The sequence below is a fragment of the Camelina sativa genome, chromosome 4 (assembly GCF_000633955.1).
Source record: "Camelina sativa cultivar DH55 chromosome 4, Cs, whole genome shotgun sequence".
In the NCBI taxonomy this organism is placed as follows: Eukaryota; Viridiplantae; Streptophyta; class Magnoliopsida; order Brassicales; family Brassicaceae; genus Camelina; species Camelina sativa.
The window spans coordinates 17,155,013-17,179,000 of NC_025688.1; the positions used below are offsets into that span (position 1 = coordinate 17,155,013).

A 23,988-nucleotide genomic window follows, 5' to 3' on the forward strand; every position below is an offset into this window, starting at 1 on the left:
ATTCTAGATCGGCGGCGAACTACTTTTCAAGTCATGACGGAGAACTGATAGCTAGACTTTCGACCAGGATGCGTCAGTTCGGAAGTAGGGTGATTAATTTCGGTAGACACTTCGGACTGAGTTGAGATTGGCTTTTTTGGGAATATAAACCTCTTAGTTTCAGAATGATATGTATACCGGCTCTAGGTTCCATCTAGATCGGTGGCAAACTGCTCTCCAAGTCGGGATGACGAACTGACAACTATAGTTTGAACAGGATGTGTCAGTTCGGAAATAGGGCGATAACTTTCGATAGACACTTTGGATTGGGTTGAGGTCGCCTTCTCCGGAAAGTTGACTCTAAAGCCTATCCGTGGATGGGTTGTGCGTAATCTGGGTCATAGTAATTTGTCGGGAAATCGATCTTGAAGGTTGCCTGGTGCGATGAAGACGGATCTGTGTTTTAACAGATTGTGTATGCTGCAGACAAACGGTGATATTTTTCGGCAGACATGTCCAATCAATATGAAACCGGTTTCTATGGAAATATGATTCTCAGGGCGATATATGAGTAGGCTAATCATAACCCAGTTCGGCGGAGTCGGCTGGTAAATCGTGTCAGAGATCGACTGGTCGGGACCCGTCAGATCTATATTAATTTCGACATATAGAATATGCGGCAGTGAGAGGACGATATCTCTCTGAAGACAACTCCGATTGAAACGAAATTGAGTTCTATGGAAAGCTTATTTTCAGGGCAATCCATAGATAGGTTATTCACGACCTGATTCGTTGTACGCATCCGGAAAATCGATCCCGAGGCTGGCTGGTTGAAAACAGACGAATCTATATTTGAAGGATAAAGTATGTTGCAGAGAAACTGCAATATCATTCAGACGAGAGCTCGGATTGGAACGAAATCTAGTTCCACGAAAAGCTACTGTTTGGGGCAATCCGTAGATAGGTTACTCGTCTTCTAGTTCGTCGGGAACTGCCGGTAACTCGCCTTGCAAGGAGGCGGTTCGGATGGTTGAACTTGATCTTCTGGTTTGTCTTAGGTTTGGTAGTAGAGAGAAGAAACGTAGAACTTGTGTAAGGATCCCCACAGACGGCGCCAATTGTTGAATCTAGAATTCACACAATGAATTTGTTTGAGTGGGGAACAAATTCACTTAAGATCTCCCTCTAAAACAATGGATTAAAGGTAGAAAATAAAGAGGGGTTATGATTTCTTAAAGAAGAAGATAGAGTTTTCTCAAGAACAAAGAAGAATTAGGGTTCTTGTATTAATTGCTGGATCCTTTACAATGAGAGGATATCTCTCTATTTATATGAATACATTGATTATAAAATAAGTCTATTTTCTTTAAATCTCTGATCTTCAAATTCTGCTTATAGGCCCGTTTAGCTAGCCTAAAAGGGAGTCCCTCGGTTTAGTTAATGTGCAAAGTCTATTTAGTTTACCTTCGGTTTAGATCGGTATGTCGTGGGTGCTAAATCCCGCACCAACAAAAACTTGGACGAAACGACCTATAGATTCGAGATTAACGCAGGAGATTCATGGAAATTTTCGGAAACGAATATTACTTGCAGTACAAGCGATCTCGACAACCGTATGAGAAAACCAGTTTGCTTGAACGGATCTCTTCACTCGCTACGAAACGACGGAAGCATCGTCGCTTTCAACCCGGGAACAGAGCAAGCAAGACTAATCCCGACCAGATTCCCCAAGGAACTGAGTTCGAAAACCTTGTTCGCTGCTGACAACAAGAGCCTAACTTTGATATCGGCCACAGAGGAAGTGATTTACGTTTATTCCCTCGAGAATTTTCTCACTGATCCCAAGTGGGTTCTCGGGAGTCGGATCCGGAACGGAGTGCTGGACGAAAAGAGGCTGATTCATTGGAACGTGGAAGCTTACGACGGCATGTGTTTAGTGTTGATGGAGGAGACTAAGAATGACTACGACAACTCTAGCGCACGAATGCTTCATGGGTACGACTTGAGAACTAACAGCTGGGGGCTCATGGGTTCGATTATAGTGTGGTGCAATGCAATTCTAGACTTTTTTCAGTTTGCACGGTCGTCATCTTATGTGATAGGACTTCAGGGGAAAGAGGAGATGATACGGGCTTGTGATCGAAGCATCTCCTCTGTAAGATTAATTATGAGACTGGTGAGTGATGGAATTTTATCAGAAAAAAGGGGAAAACAATTTTGGGAAACATCGATAGGTCGAAGAAGATAGAAGGAAACCAATACTGTTTGAGAAGATGGTGAAGCCTCTGTCAAAATTTATGGACGTGGGAAATTCCAACAACAAAAGAAGAAGAGTGGAGTAGACAACATGTGTCTTTTAGTCAATTAACATGTGCTTTTATAAGTTTTCTTCTCTCTTTGTTCACTACGTTTAATATGTGTGTGCTAGTTTTTAATTTGAAGTTATTAAACACTTTGCACAAAATCTCTCAAATATCTAAAACTTCAACATATATAACGACCTTTAACAAAACATGCTTTGAATTCTTTAACCAAAAAAAAACTATATTATGAATCAATAAAGCATGACGAAACCTAAAGATTTTCACATGTGTGTACATTCAAAAAAAAAAAACATATTTCATAATATATGTTTCTTCTGCTAAAACAGTACTGTACAGTTTTATTATAGTTTATTATAAATTATAAAACAGTATTGTAAATGAGAAGATGTACTTTGTAAATTAATGAAAAAGTGTATATTATAAATTTTCTCTTTTCACTTAATAATTTAGATTCGATTGATTTGTCATGCATGAAATATGTAATCAAACCTACAAACAGAAAATGGATTATGTAAGCTATATATATATATACATATATATACTTCGGGAAAATGTCATTTAAACCATGAACTTTCAAATTTTGGTCATTTAAACCATGAACTTTGTTGTAGGCCATTTAAAACATTAACTTTTGTTAACTAGCTTTTTTAAACATGAAGTTTCGTTGACCAAACAAAAAAAGACATGACGTTAAATCCGATAATTGACCTACTAACAGACGTTACTATGCCGTTAATCATTCCGTTACTGACAAAACAACGTCGTTTTAATGGAAGTTTTAATTCAAAAAAATGTCCTTTAAACTATGAACTTTTAAATATAGGTCATTTAAACCATGAACTTGTAAATGTATGTCATTTAAACCATGAACTTTCAAATTTCTGTCATTTAAACCATAATATATGAAAAATGTGATCAATCCTTCAAACTCTAGTGTAGTGTCCTAAAAAAAATGATCAATCCTTCAAACTCTAGTGTAGTGTCCTAATAAATGAAAAAGACTCAACACAAATACAAAAAGACACAAGATACATAACAAAGATCGAAAAAGAAGGATGAATTGATGTTCTTCTTTCTCGTTTTCAGAATCGCATTATGAGGCAGAGTCGAAGAAAGAAGAGAGAAACTAAACTAGGGTTAAATGGTTTAACCGGTTAGGCTTATATACTTCTGCGGTTTCTAATAAACTAATCGGTCTGATTACCGAACTGAACCAAAATCCGGATTACCCAAATCAATTGCGCCGAACGGTTAGGCCTTTTTCGATTTGCTTCGATAACCAAATTTTCAGGTTGTCTAGTTTTTACCGAGCGCCCAGGACAAGTTTATGATTTATATGACAGAAATTTGAAAGTTCATGGTTTAAATGACATACATTTACAAGTTCATGGTTTAAATGACCTATATTTAAAAGTTCATGGTTTAAATGATATTTTTTCGAATTAAAACTTCTATTAAAAACAACGTCGTTTTGTCAGTAACAAAATGATTAGCGGCATAGTAACGTCTGTTAGTAGGTCAATTATCGAATTTAACGTCATGTCTTTTTTGGCTTGGTCAACGAAATTTCATGTTTAAAAAAGCTAATCAACAAAAGTTGATATTTTAAATGGCCTACAACAAAGTTTATGGTTTAAACGACCAAAATTTGAAAATTCATGGTTTAAATGACATTTTTCCATATATACTTCCCATTTTTCTTTTTTTCTTTTCCCCGCAGCTATAATTCGTATTCTTAGTTTTTCTTGTCGGCCAAACGCTATAATTCGTATTCATATTTAGAGGAATGCTATTCTGAGATAAAGGGTTCTAATTGTGTAGAAACTATAATGGGATGTGCACTGGAGGTTTCTCGTAAAAATATATCACTTAAAAAAGAAATAATAAAATATAGTATAATATTTTTCTATTATGAGTTTCTTATAAAAGGTGAGAACGATTTTCAAAACAGAATCTCTGAGAAACTTTCTTTTACAATAAAAAATTATTATTTTATATTTTATTATTTCTTTTGTTAATTATTATTTTATATTTATTATTTCTTTTGTTAATGAAAAATTTGGTGAGAGTCTAACCAATGCACGTGGTCTAAACAGAACATTAAAAATCAATAAATTATATGTAGATATATATCATCCCAAACCTTTTTTTCCTTATCCACAACCGAAAAAAATCTGTCTAAATCCAACCAAAAAAAAACACTAATCCTCTTCTTACGTCTTATTTATTTAATTCTTATTCTTGTGTTCAGATCATTATATGAGGATTCTGTGTAAAAAGTTATATCTAGTGAATGAGAATAAGATGTCAAAACAAAATAGGAGTGCTTAATCTAAATAAATAAAATTATGAGTAGTGATAGAAGAAGACAATTTTTAAAAAAATAATAATAATAATATGAATTTTCTTTTTTAAAAACGTTTCTTTTTTTTTAAGAAATAAAAACTGTAAAACCAGTTTCCAAATCAGTTTCCTTGTTGGAATTTGCTGCTAACGTCAATAAATCAAAAAATTAAGCAACAAGCAGGGCGGATGCAAGGCGAGGGAGGGTGGGGCACGTGCCCCACACTGTTTTTTTCCTTTATACATTTTATGTTTGGTCCAATGAATGCCACACCCTAACTAAAAACAAAAGCCATGCCTTAGCCCAAAACCAATGTAATAAAAAAAAATACAAATTTTTTAACCCAAAATTTTTAAATTAAAAGACTCACATAAAATTTTTATTTTCACAAACTAACGCATCCAACAATTTTTTTTTTCTCTTTTGTGTGTAAATGATACATACGAATTATTAAGAAAAGTTTATGATAGAATAATTAGAGCATCATTGAAATGATTTTTTCAAACATATTTACAGTAAATAAATATTTTTTGATTAATTGATATAATGGGAAATTCTCTAGATAGACGAATCCTTTTTTTTGTCTAGTTTTGTAAAATTAGTTTTCATCATTAAAACCTGTAAATTATGTTATTTTATTTTCTATAGTGATTTTTGATAAAATGACAATAAAATAGTGATAAAATGTTATTGAATATAGAAAAAATATTAAAATTCTATAGTTTTATAAATTTATCATACAACTTATTTTTATGTTTGTCTAATTTATTTTTAATTTAAAATTTTTGTTATATAGTGCCCCAATCTAAAAAATATTTTGGATCCGCCACAACAAGGAAGCAAAAATTTTATCAGATCATGGATGGCCTACCATGGCATCTCTTCGACGAAGTTCTCTTCAAACTGGATCTCAAATCTTTAGCAGTGATGCAATGCACAAATAGAGCTTTCTTATCACATATATCCAACGACCCATATTTTAAATCTGAATACTATTCTCGGCTTGGATCCGGTTTACTTCACATCTCCATGTATGGCTCTAGTTTGCTTTGCTACCACTCTTTGGGTGATTCTAGCTCACCTAGAACCAAAGATAACTAAATGGTGTCTCCAATTCTAGGCTCTTGCTCTGGTCTTCTTCTACTCTCCATTGATAGTCTATGCGTCCTAAATCCTCTCACAAAGAAGTTTCTATTCCTGGATCATCCTAGGTCAAGGAAATTCCATAGTCGTCTAAAATTCTATCCTGGGGGCACTATGTACATAGGATTAGCGGTTGATCATATTGATAAAACCACCCATAGTTTCAAAATTTTTTGCATGGACGAGCGGAGAGAGTGCAGCAAAATGACGTATGAATTCGAGATTAACGCCGGAGGTTCATGGAGATTTTCCAAAACGAAGATTACTTGCAGCCAAAGCAGTCTCGATAACCGTATGAAAACACCTGTTTACTTGGACGGATCTCTTCACTGGCTACGAAATGACCGAAGCATCCTTGCTTTCAACCCCGAAACAGAGCAAACAAGACTAATCTTGACCAAGTTCCCCGAGGAACTTAGTTTGAAAACATTGTTTGCTGCCGACAATAACAACCTAACCTTGATATCGGAGACGTAGGGAGTAGTTAACGTTTACGCCCTCGAAAATACTCTCATTGATCCCAAACTGGTCCTCGTTAGGCAGTTTAGGTACGGAGTGCTAGAAAAGAGGCTGATTCGTTGGTAGGTGGCAGCTTACGACGGGAAGTGTTTAGTGTTGAGGGAGGAGTTTTGTAGAATCTACAATGACAACGGGTGGTTCATGGGTACGACTTGAGAACTAACAAGTGGGGACACATGGGTTCGATTCCAGGGCGTTGTGATGCATCTCTAGACTATTTTTTGTTTACACCGTCTTCGTCATCTGTGATAGGAATTGACGAGGAGGAGATGATATTGGCTTGTGATAATCCAAGGATCTCCACTCTAACATCTATTATGGGACTGGTGAGTGATGCACACTCATCAGGAAAAATGGAAAAGCAATTTAGGAAAAGATCGGTCGTCGAAGAAGTTAAAAAGAAACCAATAATGATGGAGAAGACAGTGAAACATCCGTCCAAGATTTTGGACATGGAAAATTCCAACACTAAAAGAAGAAGAGAGGAGTAGACTTCGTATCACGTGTGAAGTACTTGTGTCTTTTGGTCAATGACAATGACTATGTGTTTTATATGTTGTCTTATTTCTTTCTTCACACAACGTTTAATATGCATGCTAGTTTTAATTTCAAGTTATCAAACAGTTTGCACAAAATCTCTCAAATATCTAAACACTTCAACATAACGACATCCAACACTTCTTCTATTGGAAATAACTTGAGAAAAGCATGTCTATCTTATGGACCAACTACTATGATGAATTCTTTGACAAACAAATAAAACTATTATGAATCAATAAAAGCATGATGAAACCTAAAGATGTTCACACATGTGTACATTCAAATTTTTAAAAATCATATTTTCATTATGTACATATGTTTCTTCTACTATAACAATAGAGTAGACTAGCTGAGATGTTGTACTTTTTTAAATGAAAAAGAGTAGATTGTAAATTTTCTTTTTTCTCTTACTAATAATATTCAATTGATTGGTCATCAAATATGTAATCAAACCTAATAATAGAAATCAGATTATACTTCCTCTTCATCTCTAAAAGAATTCTATTCCGAAATAAACGGTTCCAACTTTGAAGAAACCATAAATAGAACGTTAAAAAATAATTTCCATAAATTCCATATACACGCCATCGTCCCCAACCTTTTTTCCTTCTCCATAATCGAAAAAAAATCTGTCTAAATCCAAAAAAAACAAAAACAACACATTAATCTTCTTCTTATGTCTTCAAAGCATAATAAAGGTTCAAGCAGAGATGTAAATGGCCAAGCATTTACAAAACTAAATAAAGTAGAAACCATACCAGATCCAGACATTTACGATATAACCTACGTCGACATCTCTCCCTCCGAAGGCTCCTCTTCTCCATTATCTAAATCACCATGGTCCGTACAAGTCGATCCATCCGCCGTAGACTCGCCGTATCATTCGGCGAAAGGTACGGGGGATACCTCCAAAGACGAAAAAACAAACTACTCTCCAAACATTCTCCTGGGATCTCTTGTTCGCGAAGAAGGTCATATCTATTCATTAGCTACAACAGGTGACTTACTCTACACGGGATCTGATTCCAAGAACATTAGGGTTTGGAAAAACAATGTTGAATTCTCGAGTTTCAAATCGAATAGTGGATTGGTTAAGGCCATTGTACTCGCAGGAGATAAAATATTCACCGGTCATCAAGATGGGAAGATACGTGTGTGGAAAGCTTCGTCTAAAGAATCAAACGTTCACCGTCGTGTAGGTACAATGCCTAACCTACGTGATTACATAAGAAACTCTATCGTTCCTTCTTCTTACTTCAACTTCACGCGACGTAACCGTAGCAGCGCTGCGTTAGGGTTTCGACATTTAGACGCGATCTCGTGTCTCGCGTTGAGCGAAGATAAGAGGCTGTTGTACTCTGGATCTTGGGATAAAACGTTTAAAGTCTGGAGGGTTTCGGATCTGCGGTGTTTGGAATCTGTGAGCGCTCATGAAGACGCGGTGAACGCAGTCGTTTCGGGTTTTGATGGTTTGGTTTTCACCGGTTCAGCTGATGGTTCGGTTAAGGTATGGAGAAGAGAAGATCAAGCGAAAGAGACGAAACATTTCTTCTCTCAGACGTTGCTGAAACAAGACTGCGCCGTCACGGCGATCGCGGTTGATCAGAGCGCGACGATGATTTACTGCGGTTCGTCTGACGGTACCGTTAATTTTTGGGAACGTGAGAATAATATGAGAAACGGCGGCGTTTTGAAAGGTCATAAACTTGCCGTGCTTTGTCTAGTCGCAGCGGGGAACTTGATGTTTAGTGGTTCAGCTGATTTAGGGATACGTCTGTGGAGGAGACCAGAAGGTGGTTGTGGTGGTGAACATGTTTGTCTTTCGATTTTGACCGGACATGCTGGTCCGGTTAAGTGTTTGGCTGTGGAGAGAGATCAAGAATCGGCTACCGGTGAGAGAAGGTGGATTGTGTATAGTGGGAGTTTAGATAGGTCGGTCAAGATGTGGCGTGTGTCGGAGAGATCACCGCCGATGGTGAATCAGGAGTTTCGGTTGCCTGATCAGTTAAGTTGTGGTGGTGGTCCGTCCGAGTTATCGGTAGCTCCTAGCTTCTCGGCTCAAGGGAGGATTAGCCCCAAAAAGTAGTTAAAGAATTTTTGTGTTTATAAACAACATTTAACTAATCAAATGTGTATGTAACTGTAATTAACTATATTAAAGTGATTGATCCAACAAGCTTCAAGCAAATTTAATTACATTGAGTTCCGGTTCGCCTTAACCGAGATTCAGACAATTTGTTTGACATACAACTCTAATGGTTCAGAGAAGAACCTTACTTCCACCAAAACTGCAAAATTTGAATCAATAAAATTTATGATTTAGAGTTCATAAACTCGAATCATAACACAAGAATGAATTTTATGGTTAGAGTTCTTTCCTTAAAACACTAATGATAACATAAATTTTAATTCTTGTGTTAGTTGTCAAAATCATTACTCTTTCTTGTGAATCTAATCAGAGCTCTCAAGTCTTCTGGACCGACTCTAGCTACTCGTTTATCCGACCATAGGAATTGAAGTGGACACGAGTCATATGGTGAGTAATTGAGTAAGGAAGTGATCATCCTTTTGGCACTATTGTTTTGTCATTTTCATTCTTCAATCGTATGTTACTTTATAATTTTTTTTTACTACTAGTCAAAGTTTCTTCTTACATAAGAAAATGGGACATGATGGATTATGATTTTAAGTGGTCCAACGGCAATGAAGTTAATTCAACTTTCATTGAATCATTTTAATAATGTGATGTTTGGTGCGTCATGCACAACACACAACATCAGACATCATCATTAGGCCCTTTTTTAAATAATATTGATTGTTTTCCTGTTACAAATTCATCTCAGGTTCAACAAACGGTTCATTATTTAACACCGATCAACAAAACTATAATCACATGGATCCAACATCCAAGTTAAAAAAACAACAAAATTGTATACACATTTCAACATCTTAGAAGTTGGTGGTGGTTCGATGGTTAAGAGATTTCACGTTCGATTCCGGTATTTAGTAAAAAAAAAAAAAAAATCAAATCTCAATATGTAATTATATTATTTCCATGACGACTATGCATAATAATAGTTAAATAATACGTAAATCTGAGATGCATAGCTTCTTATTTTCCCAACCAGAAAATAAAGAGAAAAACCCAAAATTCGCTAATTAAATAAAATTGTTTAGAAGGATGATGTATTTAGAGGCTATATGGAGTTAAGGAGTATAAACCATAAAACAGGGATAGTTTATTTTCAAACTTTCTAAACCATAACACACAACAGTGTTGGTGTCCTAACTTTATCTGTTTTGTAATAATAATTAAAAAAGTATTGGAAATATGTTGACCATAACAAAAGCCCTTTGTTTGTTAAACAACCCGGTTTCAAAATCTAACACATGCATGAGGTTGCGTCTCATACCTTCTTAACCAGTCAAAAGAGTTATCTATATAAACTCGACTTTGTCAAAGAACAATAAAAACCAAAAATTAAAAATCAGAATCATCATATATTCATGACAATGAAAAAAACTAATTTCTTCGTCCCATTCTTCTTCTTTGGAACGATATTTTTCAGAGTTGCTAGCGCAGGAGACAAAAACGCCTTAGCCGCATCATTCGTCTTCGGTGATTCACTTGTAGATGCAGGAAATAATAATTACTTTCAAACGTTGTCTAGAGCCAATAGTCCTCCTAACGGCATCGATTTTAAACCATCTCGTGGAAATCCAACCGGCCGGTTTACCAATGGTCGTACCATAGCTGACATCGTTGGTAATTTTATAAAAAAGTGTTGCATCCAAAATATAAATCAAAATTTCATTTTTTAAAATCATCATCCATGCTAATGCTTATTTAAATTTTATATTGTTGTCTATAGGAGAAAAGTTAGGGCAGCCAAGTTATGCAGTACCTTATTTAGCACCAAATGCAAGTGGTGAAGCAATATTAAATGGTGTGAGCTATGCATCAGGTGCTGGTGGAATTCTCAATGCTACAGGAAGTGTATTTGTAAGCCTCTTTTGTCTCCATGCACACATTATCTGTCGTATATTACGTGTCACGTTTGGTTGGTGGGAAAAGTTTACATAAAATTCTATGTTAATTATTTTTATAAATATGTGTTAAATTTTGCTTTTTGACTCAAAATTTATGTTTGGTTGTGTACAGACATATGCAAAATGGACTTGTGTATATGTTTTACAATTTGAAAAATTACGATTTTGTAGGGGAATCGATTAGGAATGGACATACAAGTCGATTACTTTACCAATACAAGGAAGCAATTTGATAAGCTTTTAGGTGAAGATAAGGCTAGAGATTACATTAGAAAGTCATTATTCTCCATAGTCATCGGCTCAAATGATTTTCTCAACAACTATCTAGTCCCTTTTGTCGCTGCTCAAGCAAGGCTAACACAAACTCCTGATAGTTTTGTTGATGACATGATTAGTCACCTCCGCAACCAGCTCAAGGTACGTTAACACAACTTACATTTGACAAAAGTTATTATACGTAGTTAACGTTAATTGAAGGTTTGTAAAAAAATCAAATGTAGAGATTATATGATTTGGACGCTCGGAAATTTGTGGTGGGAAATGTGGCTCCAATTGGATGTATACCGTACCAGAAATCAATCAATCAACTGCAAGATAAGCAGTGTGTTGATTTGGCAAACAAATTGGCTCTTCAGTACAATGCTCGTCTCAAAGATCTCTTGATGGTGGAATTGAAAGACAGTTTCAAAGACGCACACTTCGTTCATGCCAACGTTTATGATTTATTCATGGACCTCATTGTCAACTTTAAAAACTACGGTAAGATTATTTACTATAAGCCCATGGGCCTTTCAAAACATCTAGTGATCACTTAAGAGTGTTGGATTTTAGTAATAAGAGAAATTTATTTATTTCTTTACTTGTAAAAAGTTAGTATATAATATCATTGCATGGTTTTGAGTTTTGAGTACTTTTGAACAACGTTGCGTAACTAATTTTTATATAAGATCATTAGTTTTTGTAAAATAGTTTAGTTTTAGCCTTGTTAAATCCTAACAATCTATATAGTATGAATTTAGTTGTTAGGATTTTAGATATCCGTTAACATTCATTTTAGAATTGTTTCTTTGACTAATCATAAATAATGTTAATTACGGAATTAATATGTTGTTATGGAAAATGAATGATGGATAGGGTTTAGGACGGCGAGTGAGGCGTGCTGTGAGACGAAAGGGAGATTGGCGGGGATATTGCCATGTGGACCAACATCGAGCCTTTGTACGGACCGGTCAAAGCATGTCTTCTGGGACGCGTACCATCCTACCGAAGCGGCTAATCTTCTCATTGCTGACAAATTGCTTTACGGTGACTCCAAATTCGTTACTCCCTTCAACGTCCTCCATCTTCGTGACCTTTGAGATTTTACCCTTTTTTTGTTGTCTCTTAAAAAAAATGTAATTTCTTCTTTAACAAAAAAAAAAATGTAATTTCTTTTTCGACTGTTGTGAGAATCATTTTTTTAATGGTTATATATATTATCTATAAAAACATTTTTTTCATCTTTTTCAATTCAAATTATATTGTAGATTGTGGTTTTCATAAAATGTTCAAGCGCAAGCTGCGCAACAAATTTAAGCCATATTGTTTAACGTTTGAAGTTGATACTATTATAGAGGGATATTTGTCTTGGAATCTACAAGTGTCGGATACTAAGAATCACACTAGAAATGAGTAAAAGAACTCACCCACATTTTTTAAAGAAAAAAACAAAGTAAAATTATAGAAAAGCGAAGGGAATAATCAGTTATATACTTGTTTATTTTTGGTAACCGAGGATAAAAAAACTATTGGACCGTTGGGTTAATGCCATAAAAGATAAACGTGAAAAAGACGAAGCTAGCCCTCTTTGGCTCTCTTTCATGCACGTTCAAAGGACAAACAAAAAAAAACGTACCCCTTGGATTGGATCAATTGGAATCAGAAAACAGAGTGGATTGAGGAAGAAAAAGACAAGAAGAAAGAGAAGGAGGGAATAAGGGGGAGGGTGTCAGTGGTTTTGATCTGATAGGACCGGTCCGGAGTCCGGACTCGAATATCCGACAACGAAAGGACGGCTGCAAAAAACAAATAGGACACATCGTCCCATAGCACCAACACACAGAAACCATGCCACACCACACCTCGCTCTCTCTCTCTTTCTCTCTTTCTACAAGTTTCGTTGTTTTTGGGTGTGAAAGCGACTTGAGAGAAGAGAGAGAAAGTCGTTGAAGTGGGGGAAGAGGTGGCTCAGTAGTGTCAAGTGTGGGTCATATCATCCTCCGGCCGCGCGTGCTTATCCACCTCCTTCGACCCCGACCCCGACAGCTTCACTCTTGTCTCCTTGACCAGTTTTGTTTTTTTCTTCTCTCTCTCTTACCCGTTTTGCTACGTAACGTACGTATTTGTAAGGTTTTTGTCACAACATTTATATAGACCAGACCAGTATGAGAATACTATACTTTAAAAACAAATAAAAACATACTAGGATTTGTTTGTCTTAATCATCTTCTGAGTCTTATAGGGTATCTCTTGACGTTCTTAAAAGTCGTCAATAATAATATATTTCTATACATTTGTTTGTTTATAAAGAAAAGATAAGAACGAACGAGAAATGCGGAGAGAGACAGAATGATGGGAAGGTCGGGACAAGGCGTGAAGAATTATTATCACACAATTTTCCTCTGATTGCGGACTCTTCCTTATCTCTCTATTAACAAGTTCTTCAATCTCTATTTCGAACTAAACATGAAGCCATCCTACTACTCTAGATCATACACTCATTTGTCATACCCTCAAGTTGTTCAAATTGTCATGCTCATCTTATATGTTTTCCATATGTAACAAAATGTAAAAAACGAGATCATTTAGTTTAAAACGGATGAGTATCTTATGAACAACTTTTTTTTATTTGTATTTTTACTACTTATTTTAGAAAAGGTTATATGTTTGTTTTCGTCCTATGATGTTTACTTTAAAATCTTAGTATAATAAAATATATATTGCTTAGATTTAGTGTGTTTATTGTGGTCCTTGAGAGATCAAACTCCACTACAAATTTGGTTGTTGTATATTGACTAAGATAGATTCTGATTCGGTTGTCATAATCAAATCAACGTAATAATTTCTAACGCGAATGTAGTTATATAGTTTGATCAATGATCATTCATAGTAATACAAATTTTGGTGTTTTTAGTGATGGAAACACGAGCATAGTCCCCACCGCCCGCCGCCACTACCGTTTTAAATTTAAAAATAACGATTTTTTTTTATAAACGACTGTCACCTGTCTAATATAGTTTGGATTCAAATTTGTAAAAGTATTCGAAAGAGAACAATCTATAAATAGAGTAATAAACAAACAAAAGGTTTCTGGTACATTACAATATAGTATTGTCTTTTCTAAGACAGCGAACAAATGAAACAAGATCATTTTTTTTGGACTTTAATTTCAAAAGCCTGCGTGATTGATCCAACAAATTATAAAACAATACTTTAATTTTCGTTCTCAAATAAAGTAATACAATAAATCCAATTATCCATTTTTCAAATATTTTTTTTTGTAACGAAGACGATAGAAAAACGTGTCCCTTGTTTCCAACTTTCTGGAACATTCATTTTATTCTTTTTTAATTGCAGATGATTTACGCTTACGACACAAAAATATTGATTTTTTTATGAGTTACACAAAATCATTCATTTGAATAAAAACTATACTACTATAAGTTACGGATACTAAAATATTGTTTTTTTAGCAAAACAAAAATATTGGTTAAAAGCGAAATCAGTAGTAAATTAGTTATATAATTATATATTGAAATATATGCATGAAAAATTTGAAGAAAAATGGAAAGAATCTCAAAAGATAAATGTAGAATTACTTGGAAATGACCGTACGCATTGATAACCCCAATAGTCTTTTTAACCTGTGTTGCCTACTGCGACCTACTCTATCATTTTGTTTTTTTTTTTGGTTTTTATAATCAACTTGTCTTCGTTATAAACAGAAGAAGATAAAAATTACTTATGTCATTATTATTAGTTTTGACTGTTGTTCATTACTAGTAGTAATTTAAACTTTAAACATATATAAAAGCAAACGTGATGACCAAACTTTCAACATTATTAGTCACATAAGTACAATAATTATCTTTTTCTCGTTTTGTCAAAAAACTGATTTATAAGGTTGGTAAAGACAAAACTAAAATATACATCATGATGTTTTTTTTCAGATGATTTAGGCAGGTACCCAAAATTATATCAACAAAACCACAACGGTGAATCATTACCTCGTTGAAGTTTTTTTTTTGGTCGTTTTCTCATTTTCCATATGCATCAAATATGTGAGATAGTGTGCCACACTATACACTATAGTCAAATATTGCGACGATCATAAGAAAATATATTTTACCTTCATGTTCACCACCCAGGCACTTAAGTAATGTATGTTAAAGATGTGATTACTTTTAATGTTTTTTATTCATTGTTCAAACCTGAAAACTTTGAAAACAGAGCCGTCTACGTATGAAGAGAGCCGACTTAAGTAGTGTTTATTCACAGGGGTGAAAAAAAACAGAGCGTAACACTGTTTACAATAATAATCCATAGCCGACTCAACCAATTCCTAAAAAAAAAATCTTCATAAAAAGACAAAATCAAAAGACAAGAGCGTGGCCTCTAATTAACCCAACACCCTCTGTCAAAAATAAAAAATAAAGCCTGAAACTTTCCTCTCCATCCCCATTTCTATCTGCGCATGTCTCTCTCTCCCCTCTTCTCTCATCTCCATAAAAACCAAAAAAATCTCACTCTCTCGTACCCTAAAGTTTCAACCTTTACCTCTCTATTACAAACCCAAACAATAAAAGCTTCAACCTTTACCTTCGATTCCCGCTCTTTCCACCCCCATAAACAAACAAAAAGCTTCCATTTTTTTTCTCCGGTTATGCCGACGTCTGACTCCGGTGACTCACGGCGGATAGTTATGAAGCCTAACGGTGTAACAGCTCCGAACAACGAGCAGCTTCCTTGTCCTCGTTGCGACTCAAACAACACCAAGTTCTGTTACTACAACAACTACAACTTCTCTCAGCCTCGTCACTTCTGCAAAGGCTGTCGTCGTTACTGGACTCACGGTGGTACTCTCCGTGACATTCCCGTCGGCGGTGGTACTCGCAAAGGCGCTAAACGCTCCCGCAATTGCTCCTCTTCCAACTCAGCCTCCTCCTCTGTTTCTGCCGTTAACTCTGTCGTCTCTTCCGCTAACGGCGTTCGTTGCGTTACGCCTGTTCTCTTCCCTCACTCGTCTATCTCTAACGGCTGTACTCACAGCGTTGACAGTGACGCAAAGGGGAGTGCTTTGTCTCTCTGCGGTAGTTTCACCTCTATGCTGAACCATAACGCTGCTGCGACGGCCACACACGGATCCGGTTCGGTTATTGGACTCGGCGGATTCGGAATCGGACTCGGTTCGGGTTATGATGACGTCAGCTTTGGGCTTGGAAGAGCGATGTGGCCGTTTTCAACTGTGGGTGATGCTGGGACGACGAATGCAGGGAGTAACGGTGGTCATCACGCCGTTCCGATGCCAGCCACGTGGCAGTTCGAGGGTTTAGAGAGCAACGTCGGCGGTGGGTTTGTCTCTGGTGAGTACTTTGCGTGGCCGGATCTCTCCATCACGACACCAGGGAACTCACTCAAATGAGATGACTTTACATCAAAGCTTTTGCCTTTGCTAGAGGGTTTCAGTTTCTTTGCCTTCTTTTTTAGTCTCTCTATTGGGGTTTCTGTTCTTTGATCTCTTAGTGTGTCTTTGTCATTTTAGTATTTGTGTTCGGAAACTAGAAAACAGAGAAAGTTTATGTTTTTTTGGCTATGTGATCTTTACTTTGTAACTTTCTCCTCTGTTTCACAAGTGATTTCGAATTGAAATGGCAATACTTCTTTAGAACAACTTTTTAGTCTGAACAAACAAGTGTTATAAGGAATGAATCTTGTTCATTAGATGGTGATCTCTGTACAACATACTACTCTTTTAGCCTATGTAATTCATCTTGAGCTCGACTTACTTCTGTGTTACCAGAGGAGAAAACTTGTGTGTTGCTGTTGTTCACTTCAATCCAGCTCAATCCTGGATCTTTAGGAGAAGCTAATCCTCTAATCTTCCTTCTCATCTCTGCTACATCTTCCCATCTCCCATTCACAGCGTATAAATTCGATAGGAGAATGTGTGTTGCAGTGTCTTCTGGATCAAGTTTTAGTATATGCTCAGCTGCATATAGTCCCATCTGCAAGTTTTTTGGTGTTAACACAGGCGCTCAGCAGAGATTTCCTGAGCTCTGCGTGGTTGTTCTTTGGAGGAGATTGTTCTATCAGTTCAAGTGCTTCATCTAAAGAACCCTGCTTTGATGCCACTTTCCTTCATTTGGTTCCATAGGAACTTACCTTCCTGCGATGATCCCCTGTGGCTGCAGGCTGCTAATAAAGACAAGTATGTTATAGCATCCGGCCTGAAACCGTGTTCAAGTATTTGCTCGAAGAAACTGAGAGCCTTTTCTACCATTCCATGCTGACTATAAGCTCCTAGCATCGAGTTCCAACATTTCAAATCCGGATTTGACACAAGAGAGAATACTGATTCTGCAATTTGGTATTTGCCATATTTCCCATACATATGTCTACTAGGGCTCCGCATACTGACATAACACTATCTATTCCTGTCTTTATGGCAAGAGATTGAAACACTTCACCTTGTCTTAACAATGCCATGTCTGAACATGCTCCTAAGACACTGCTCAGTGAAAAACCATCAGTTGTATTTTGGTCTCTGTACATTTCAATGAAGAGTTGGACCGCGTATTCACCATTTCCAAGTCTAGATGCCCTACGATCATCTCAGTCCATAGAACAACATCCCTTTCTGCGATCACACCAAACACCTTCTGTGCAGATTCAGCTTCCCTGTTTTTGAAGTACATCGACAAGAGTGTTGTTCCAACAAAAACACTGCCTTTCTACAAACACCTACCCATATTTCTGTGAGATCTTATGCGCCTTTTTTTAACTTAAGGCTTAACGTGGAAGGACATTTGCTTCAAGATGAGGAACAAACTATTCTCTTCCGTTTATCAACCTTGTTCAATCCTGTAGTCCTATTCTGTATATTTATTTCAGAGGTAATTTTCATAAAGCATTCACATAAGGGAATCTCTTCTGCTATGTTCCATGTAGGCTTTAGTAATTTATTCAATCACTGATGAGATTTCTTAACGCGACACGTCTTTTTTATGTTGTCAGTTGCATTATGATCATCAAGTCCTTCTTGATTACCTTATATCTAAAGACATCGGGGCTAGCTGTGGAGAGTACCTGCTGAGGTTAATCCTTTTTCTCTTATGTTATTTGCATATCAACTGCTCAATCCCTGCGTATTAAGATTGAATATGATCTGCTATCATGTTTGTGTGAGAAACCAGCCATGTTAGCTCAGACTCTAGTCTTTGAATGATTTCTCTAGATACAAAACAACTTAATGCGTTTCTGTTGATTCCTGTTTAATAATATCCATTGTATTTTCCTGGTAGATGTTTGCGGGCTGTCTGTGATTCATGGACCCTATTTGTGGAATTCCCATTTGAAGAAAATACAACACAAAGAAGTCTCCTTTCCAGATCAAATTTCAAACTAATTGGCTCACAAGTAGACTTGTATGTAAGTTAAGAGAATCTCATGTCCAATCGAATTTTCTTGGGGGTTGTGACACAAGTGAAGCTGACATGAGTTGTGTTTCTGCAGAGAGATCCTAAATTCTTCGTTGGTGCACCTGCTATGAAACAGAGAGCATTATGTTCTTGCCTCCATAATCCAAATCTGAAAGGTATAATATACTTTGGTCAAGCCAATATGAAGCTGCCCCAGCCAAATACAGTAAGCAATGAAGAAGTATCAAAATTACAGTGTAGAAATAACCAAAAATCACAGATATTGAAACTCTCTTATTCATGGTACACAGTTGTTATCATTTTACATTTAGTTATATCTCGCTGCTATTTCTTGTAGCAGTTGAGATAGTTGTTGTGGCTTAGTGAGAATAGATAATGATGTTTAATATTTGAATAATTCTTAAATAAGTCTTTTTGTTTTTTTTTTAATGAGAATAGTACTTTTAACAAAGATTTTAGAGTGATCTCTTGTAAGCGTTTCTGACTTTCCCTAAACATATAAGAAACTAGAAAGTAGCCCACGCGATGCGTGGTTTATGTACGCATTATTAACTTGAAATTAAAAAATGAAGTTTCTATTCAATTATATATGAAATTTACAGATGTAATTGTTAATATATGTCTTGAAAAATAATATTTATAATACTACGGTTCAACTACAATTTATAATATATATATGTTATATATTGTTTCGTAGAAGGGTCATGAAAAAAGGAAAGGTAAAGTACATATTACTAAATATTTTTGATTACAATATATTGTTGAAATTATTTAAACAGTATGTTACTATAGTAATAAGACCATTACTTATAGCAAAGTCAACTATATATGGTATTTTTGTTAAATAGTTAAGATAAATTATATTTTTTTCTTTTTTGGAAAAGAAAAAACTGATAAGTAGTTTAGAAAAAAATAAGATCTTACTTAATTATTTTGATAGATAATTTTATGTTGTCCTATATATTAATTTTATTGTCATCATCTAAAAGTAATAGTTAACAAAAAATATTTTTATATATGATAAGTCAATTTTAAAATAATTTATTAAAACGATATCACAAAACAAATATCTTATAATATAAGTTTAACCAGTTTTATAAAAAATCATTGAAAAGGAAACTGTGTGAAATTTAATATTTTTTTTTTTATTTTCTATAGATTGTCTCCATTTGTAATCATTTTAATATAAATAGTATAATTAACAATAAATTAATTTTTGAAATTATTATTTTATGTTATATCATAGGGTGATAAAGCAATTATGTTATGATACCATTATGTTTTTTTTAGTACATATGTTTTAAAGACAATCAAACTGTAACTTATAAATTACTATTAAATACAAATTTGAATTGTGTCTTAATACAATATACATGATTATTGAATATAATGTGAATTTTTATATATTAGAAAATCTTTTATATTTTTAAATTAGTCTATCATAAATTAATTTGGTTTCAGTTTTTACTTTGAAATGTATGAAACCATTTTATAGTAATAGGACAATTAGTTACAGCAAAATTAATTAAATTTTTTCTGTTCATTAAATAATTAAGATAAATTAATTTATTTATAATTTAGTTTTTTTTGGGAAAAAAAACTGATAAGTATTCTAAGAAAAAAATGTGTGACCTTACTTTGATAGATAAATTATGTTGTCTTATATATTAATTTTATTTTCATATATTAAAGTAATAGTTAACAACAAATAATTTTATAATATGACAAGTCAATTTTAAAATAATTTATTGATACGATATCACAAAAAAATATCTTATACTCTAAGTTAAGTCTAAATATTTTTTTTATAAAATTCATTAAAATAAAAGTGTGTTTAATTTAATATAAATATGTTTTTCTTCTATAATTTGTCTCTATTTCTAATTATTTTAAAATAAATAGTATAATTAACAATAAATTAATTTTGAAACTATTAGTTTCTGTTATTTCATGGGGGAGATAAAACAATTATGTTATGATACCCTTTTTCTTTAGTACATATGTTTTAAAGACAGTCAAACTGTAACTTATAGAATACTATTAGATACAAATTTGAGTTGTATCTTTAATACACTATATATGATTATTGAATATAATGTGATATATGTATATATATATATTAGAAAATTTTCTATATTTTCAAATTAATCTATCATAAATTAATTTGGTTTCAGTTTTTACTTAAAAAATATGAAATCATTTTCTATTCTTATTTGGTTTTAATTTGTTTATATTTTTTAGTTGGGTTGATCAGTATTTTTTTTTAAGTTCTATGGTGTATGATTTCGTTATGAAATATATTAGATGCTAAAACTAAAAAATAGAAAAGAATATATTTTTTGTAACAATGTTGAAAAAAATTTCAGAAAAACAAACTATACAACAATTATCTTTTTTTTTTTAACATACTATACACCACATAAAATACAAATAAAATAAAGTTATATAAAAAAATAGAATGTTAAATTTAAAATTAAACAAAATAACATGTGTCACAAAAGTAGAATGCCAAATGTTACACTATTAGGCAAAAGTTAAAGAAAATCTTCTTTTATTATATAAAATATTCACTCATAATAAATACATCTAGCGAGATATCGCGCATNAAAAAAAAAAAAAAAAACCTTTGTGATGCGACGGAGATCGAGGGTTTTGGAAATTTCCATATTTGTGTGTGTATATATATATATACGTCCCCATCTTCTCTTCAACTATATATATATATATATAGTATTCATCATCTTCTTTAATTTGTGTCCTCATAAACTTGCTGTGCTTTGTTTTCTTCATCTTTTCCCTATCAAAGTTCTGCACCCACACACCCGGTCTCCTGGTTAGTTAATTTCTTATTCTCACACAAAATATCAACCGTTGTTTTTTTTTTTCTGGTCTCTTGATTGTTAACGAAGATTTCCTTTTAGTCTCTCAACTTTTATATACGATATTTAAAATCTAAGCATCAATCTCATACTGTTGGTAGACCAAATTTTGTATCGGCTTCTAATAATTATTGCACACACGTAGAAGTTTCATTATTTTCATAAAGTTTTTTTAAATAGAGTTATTTCAGATGATACTTTTTTTTGTTTTCTTCGTCTAACATTCGTTTGTATTAATTAGCAGATGGAATCTTGTCCGTGTAAATGCAGAAGAGAGTGTGCGTTTGCGCCCTACAACTTCCGGGGGAACAAACCAGAGGAGCTATATGCATTGCTGTCGGGATTTGATCTGCCCGCTGTTGCTAGAGTTCTCGTGTGTGCTGGTAGCCATCGCCAGGGGCAAGATTACGTGGACTGGTTATGTAACATGGCAATATCCCCTAGCTACAGCAGCCCTGATGAACCTGAGATTCCCCCTGATGAACTTGATGAGCTCCATATGGAAATTATCAAGAGGGAACACGTGGAGCTTATGAAAAAAATCGATCTTATATATGCTGCAAGGACACGTGAACTGGATCTTAAATATGCTGCAAGGACACCTGACCATGCATCCAACATCTCAACACTAAAGATCACGTCTTTGAAGTCAATCTAATCAGTACTAGTCTTTTGATTATTATTATTATTTGAATTGCTGAATTTCTGTTATCCCTTTTCGATTTGAGTTGTTCTTTTTCTCTATTATATTTGGGCTACAAAGCAATTGACAACCTATTAATAATATTATTGACTGGAATTTCTTAAACAGGCTTATTGAAATTTTATATTATTGATTGGATTTGAAATCCCTATATTTGTAAAACACAAGTACAAATATCAAACAAGGCACCTTGAAGAACAGAGTCACTTGAAGATCCTCTTTCTAGTTTCTCTATTTCGTTCGTGAACCAAATTAGTCTTTATTTCTTCTGTTTTGCTTAAAAAGTCTGTTTTAGCTGATGAAGGTAAATCATCCAGATTAACAAAGTATACTACTGTATCAAAGTCTGTGTTTTTTTTTGGCTTACTTTTATAACTTTCTCCTCTGTTTCACAAGTGATTATTGAAATGACAATACTTCTTTAGAACAACTTTTTAGTCTGAACAAACAAGTGTTATAAGGAATGAATCTTGTTCATTGGATGGTGATCTCTGTACAACATACTACTCTTTAGCCTATGTAATTCATCTTGAGCTCGACTTACTTCTGTGTTAGACTGGTCTCCGGAGGAGAAAACTTGTGTATTGTTGTTGTTCACTTCAATCCAGCTCAATCCTGGATCTTTAGGAGAAGCTAATCCTCTAATCTTCCTTCTCATCTCTGCTACATCTTCCCATCTCCCATTAACCGCGTATAAATTCGATAGTAAAATGTGTGTTGCAGTGTCTTCTGGATCAAGTTTTAGTATTTGCTCAGCTGCATACAGTCCCATCTGCAAATTTCTTGTGTTAACGCAGGCGCTTAGCAGAGTTCTCCAGAGCTCTGCCTGGTTGTTCTCTGGAGGAGATTGTTCTATCAGTTCCAGTGCTTCGTCTAGTAACCCAGCTTTTGATACCAAACTCACCATGCAAGAATAATGCTTCAACCCTGCTTTGATGCCACTTTCCTTCATTTGGTTCCACAGGAACTTACCTTCCTGCGTTGATCCCCTGTGGCTGCAGGCTGCTAATAAAGACAAGTATGTTATAGCATCTGGTCTGAAACCGTTTACAAGTATTTGCTCGAAGAAACTGAGAGCCTTTTCTACCATTCCATGATGACTATAAGCTCCTAGCATTGAGTTCCAACATTTCAAATCCGGATTTGACACAAGAGAGAATACTGATTCTGCAATTTCGTATTTGCCATTTTTCCCATACATGTCTACTATGGTTCCACATACTGACATAACACTATCTAATCCCGTCTTTATGGCAAGAGATTGAAACACTTCACCTTGTCTTAACATTGCCATGTCTGAACATGCTCCTAAGACACTGCTCAGTGAAAAACCATCAGTTGTATTTTTTTCTCTGTACATTTCAACGAAGAGTTGGACCGCGTATTCACCATTTCCTAGTCTAGAATGCCCTACGATCATCTCAGTCCATAGAACAACATCCCTTTCTGCGATCACACCAAACACCTTCTGCGCAGATTCAGCTTCCCCGTTTTTGAAGTACATGGACAAGAGTGTTGTTCCAACAAAAACACTCCTTTCATATCCTAATTTCGTTACTTGTCCATGGAGAAGCTTCCCATGGATAGAGCATTCAGGTACCACTGTCGCAGATATAGCAGCAGAGAAAGTATATTCATCCGGATGAGGTGTGACCATCCTCTGTAACCTTCTATACATTAAAATCGCTTGCTCTCCAAAGCCGTTCTCTGAGCACCCCGAAATAATTGAGTTCCAAGAAACCAAATTTGGTTTACGAATCCTCTCAAAGACATATAGCGCTTCTTTTATGTCTCCACAACTGCAGTACAT

The 23,988-nt window shown here is 34.8% G+C and overlaps 5 protein-coding genes and 1 pseudogene across 5 annotated transcripts in view; 5 read left to right on the top strand and 1 right to left on the bottom strand.

The window, feature by feature from the left end:
- On the top strand, nucleotides 1,595-2,227 carry LOC104783978 (putative F-box protein At1g57580). The gene has a single exon (XM_010509065.1). It carries the CDS (start codon nucleotides 1,595-1,597, stop codon nucleotides 2,225-2,227), a length of 633 nt encoding a protein of 210 aa, XP_010507367.1.
- Nucleotides 5,506-6,800, top strand: LOC109132518 (annotated as a pseudogene).
- Nucleotides 7,448-8,935, top strand: LOC104780869 (myosin heavy chain kinase C-like). The gene has a single exon (XM_010505410.1). It carries the CDS (start codon nucleotides 7,526-7,528, stop codon nucleotides 8,933-8,935), a length of 1,410 nt encoding a protein of 469 aa, XP_010503712.1. The 5' UTR covers nucleotides 7,448-7,525.
- LOC104780870 (GDSL esterase/lipase At3g50400) lies at nucleotides 10,339-12,327 on the top strand. The gene is made up of 5 exons (XM_010505411.1): nucleotides 10,339-10,615; nucleotides 10,722-10,852; nucleotides 11,071-11,316; nucleotides 11,400-11,658; nucleotides 12,034-12,327. Exons 1-5 carry the CDS (start codon nucleotides 10,357-10,359, stop codon nucleotides 12,255-12,257), a joined length of 1,119 nt encoding a protein of 372 aa, XP_010503713.1. The 5' UTR covers nucleotides 10,339-10,356; the 3' UTR covers nucleotides 12,258-12,327.
- On the top strand, nucleotides 15,566-16,828 carry LOC104780871 (dof zinc finger protein DOF3.4-like). The gene has a single exon (XM_010505412.2). The coding sequence runs from the start codon at nucleotides 15,632-15,634 to the stop codon at nucleotides 16,577-16,579; it is 948 nt and encodes a 315-aa protein (XP_010503714.1). The 5' UTR covers nucleotides 15,566-15,631; the 3' UTR covers nucleotides 16,580-16,828.
- The window catches only part of LOC109132685 (pentatricopeptide repeat-containing protein At3g50420-like), a 4,153-nt gene continuing 2,731 nt past the window's right edge, over nucleotides 22,567-23,988 (bottom strand). Inside the window, exon 2 of the mRNA XM_019244703.1 lies at nucleotides 22,567-23,845. Within this exon, the coding sequence (XP_019100248.1) occupies nucleotides 22,633-23,845 (1,213 nt within the window). The 3' untranslated portion in view covers nucleotides 22,567-22,632. The remainder of the gene's footprint in view (nucleotides 23,846-23,988) is intronic.